Source organism: Penaeus vannamei, chromosome 34, assembly GCF_042767895.1.
Source record: "Penaeus vannamei isolate JL-2024 chromosome 34, ASM4276789v1, whole genome shotgun sequence".
Classification (NCBI taxonomy): Eukaryota; Metazoa; Arthropoda; class Malacostraca; order Decapoda; family Penaeidae; genus Penaeus; species Penaeus vannamei.
In genome coordinates this window covers 17,596,202-17,598,701 of record NC_091582.1, presented here as the reverse complement: position 1 = coordinate 17,598,701, position 2,500 = coordinate 17,596,202, and the positions used below count along the sequence as shown (strand labels likewise).

Here is a 2,500-nt window from a genome sequence, read left to right as displayed (position 1 = left end):
ATAATTATCCATTACTCTAAAGGCCATTATGAATCCCCGTCCTTAATAAGTGACATTTCCTTGCCAAAATCCTTTTACTGACCTATGAGCTTGTGGTAGTCCTCCTGAAGGCGCTGAAGGCGACGTCGAAGAGTCCTCTGCGACCTGACTGCGGTGGCGGCTGATTCTTGCGCCACCAACGCCGCGCCCACGCTGGAGAGAGGGGGCGCGGGTGAGGGCGGTCAGAGTTTTAGGGTAAGATCTTACAATTTCAAGATCTGACGTTTTTTTTTCTTGTTTTCTTTCTTTTTTCGGGGGAATTCCTTTTAGAGAAGGCGTTCGATTTCATGTTTTTTGAGGTTTTTGATCTCCCTCTTCCTCTTCCTCTCTCTCTCTCTTCCTCTCTCCCTCCCTCTCTCTATCCCTCTCTCTCTACCTTTCCCTCTCTCTCTACCTTTCCCTCTCTCAATCTCTCTCTCTCTCTCTCTCTCTCTCTCTCTCTCTCTCTCTCTCTCTCTCTCTCTCTCTCTCTCTCTCTCTCTCTCTCTCTCTCTCTCTCCCTCCCTCTCCCTCTCCCTCCCCTCCCCTCTCGTTACCCACCCACCCCTCTATATTTCTCCTTCCTACTCCACCCTTCCCTCTTTCACCAATTTCCCCAACCCCACCTTTTCTCTTTTCTCTCTCTCATTCTTCTTCCCCATCCATCTCACCTCTTGGCGTGCTGGCGTTGCTTCAAAACGTAACTGAAAAGAGCAGGACGCGAAGTCATCGAAACTCTGCGGTCCATCCACGCCTTCAGTCGAGCACGGAGGTCGCGAACCCACGAATCCTGGGAAGAGATTAGCGACAACGGGTCTAAAATATTTTTTTTCCGGCGTTCGTTAAGATTATCTCTAAGGATTAGGGGGTAATGTCATGATTGTTTAAGTCTATCAGGACTTGTGTTCAGAATTCAGAACTAAAAAATAACTATTCAAAGATAACTTTATACCAGACAAAGTAATCATAGAACCCACGAATCCTAGGAAGAGATTAGCGACAACGGGTCTAAAATATTTTTTTTCTCGGCGTTCGTTAAGATTATCTCTAAAGATTAGGGGATAATATCATGATTGTTTAAGTCTATCAGGACTTCCAAGTTCAGAATTCAGAACGCTGAAAAATAACAATTCAAGATAACTTTATACCAGACAAAGGAATCACTAGAACCCACGAATCCTGGGAAAAGATTAGCGACAACGGGCCTAAAATATTTTTTTCCGGCGTTCGTTAAGATTATCTCTAAAGATTAGGGGGTAATATCATGATTGTTTAAGAGTATGAAGACTTCCATGTTCAGAATTCAGAACGCTGAAAAATAACAATTCAAGATAACGTTATACTAGACAAAGGAATCACTAGAACCCACGAATCCTGGGAAAAAAATAGCGACAACGGGTCTAAAATATTTTTTTTCTCGGCGTTCGTTAAGATTATCTGTAAGGATTAGGGGGTAATGCCATGATTGTTTAAGTCTACCAGGACTTCCATGTTCAGAATTCAGAACGCTGATAAAATAACAAGGCAAGATAACTTTATATCAGCTAAAGAAATCACTAGAACCCACGAATCCTGGGAAAAGATTAGCGACAACGGGTATAAAATATTTTTTTCTCGGCGTTCGTTAAGATTATCTGTAAGGATTAGGGGGTAATGCCATGATTGTTTAAGTCTACCAGGACTTCCATGTTCAGAATTCAGAACGCTGATAAAATAACATTGCAAGATAACTTTATATCAGCTAAAGAAATCACTAGAACCCACGAATCCTGGGAAGAGATTAGCGACAACGGGTCTAAAATATTTTTTTCCGGCGTTCGTTAAGATTATCTCTATGGATTAGGGGGTAATGTTATGATTGTTTAAGTCTATCAGGACATGCTCAGAATTTAGAACGCTGAAAAATAACAATGCAAGATAACTTTATACCAGACAGAGGAATCACTAGAACCCACGAATCCTGAGAAGAGATTAGCGACGACGGGTATAAAATATTTTTTTTCTCGGCGTTCGTTAAGATTATCTCTAAAGATTAGGGGGTAATGCCATGATTGTTTAAGTCTACCAGGACTTCCATGTTCAGAATTCAGAACTCTAAAAAATAACTATTCAAAGATAACTTTATACCAGACAAAGGAATCATAGAATCCACGAATCCTGAGAATTAGCGATTAGTGACAACAGGTATAAAATATTTTTTTCCGGCGTTCGTTAAGATTATCTCTAAGGATTAGGGGGTAATGTCATGATTGTTTAAGTCTACCAGGACTTCCATGTTCAGAATTCAGAACGCTGATAAAATAACAAGGCAAGATAACTTTATATCAGCTAAAGAAATCACTAGAACTCACTGTGTCACGGGCGTTATTTCAGTTTTTTCTTGGGAGCGAGGAAAACAAACATTTTGAAAGAATGAACTATTCTACGAGTATTTTGAAGCTATAACCGGACCCATATGTGTAATTTAGTAAAAGAAAAAAGA

General features: G+C 40.6%; 1 protein-coding gene across 2 annotated transcripts in view; it reads right to left on the bottom strand.

The window, feature by feature from the left end:
• LOC113813490 (lisH domain-containing protein ARMC9) overlaps positions 1 to 2,500 on the bottom strand; it is a 33,056-nt gene that overhangs the window by 24,599 nt on the left and 5,957 nt on the right. For both annotated transcript variants that reach the window (XM_070113620.1, XM_070113621.1), the window contains exons 5-6: positions 690 to 808; positions 83 to 192 (exon numbers count right to left, since the gene is read on the bottom strand). In XM_070113620.1, the coding sequence (XP_069969721.1) occupies positions 83 to 192; positions 690 to 808 (229 nt within the window). The remainder of the gene's footprint in view (positions 1 to 82; positions 193 to 689; positions 809 to 2,500) is intronic.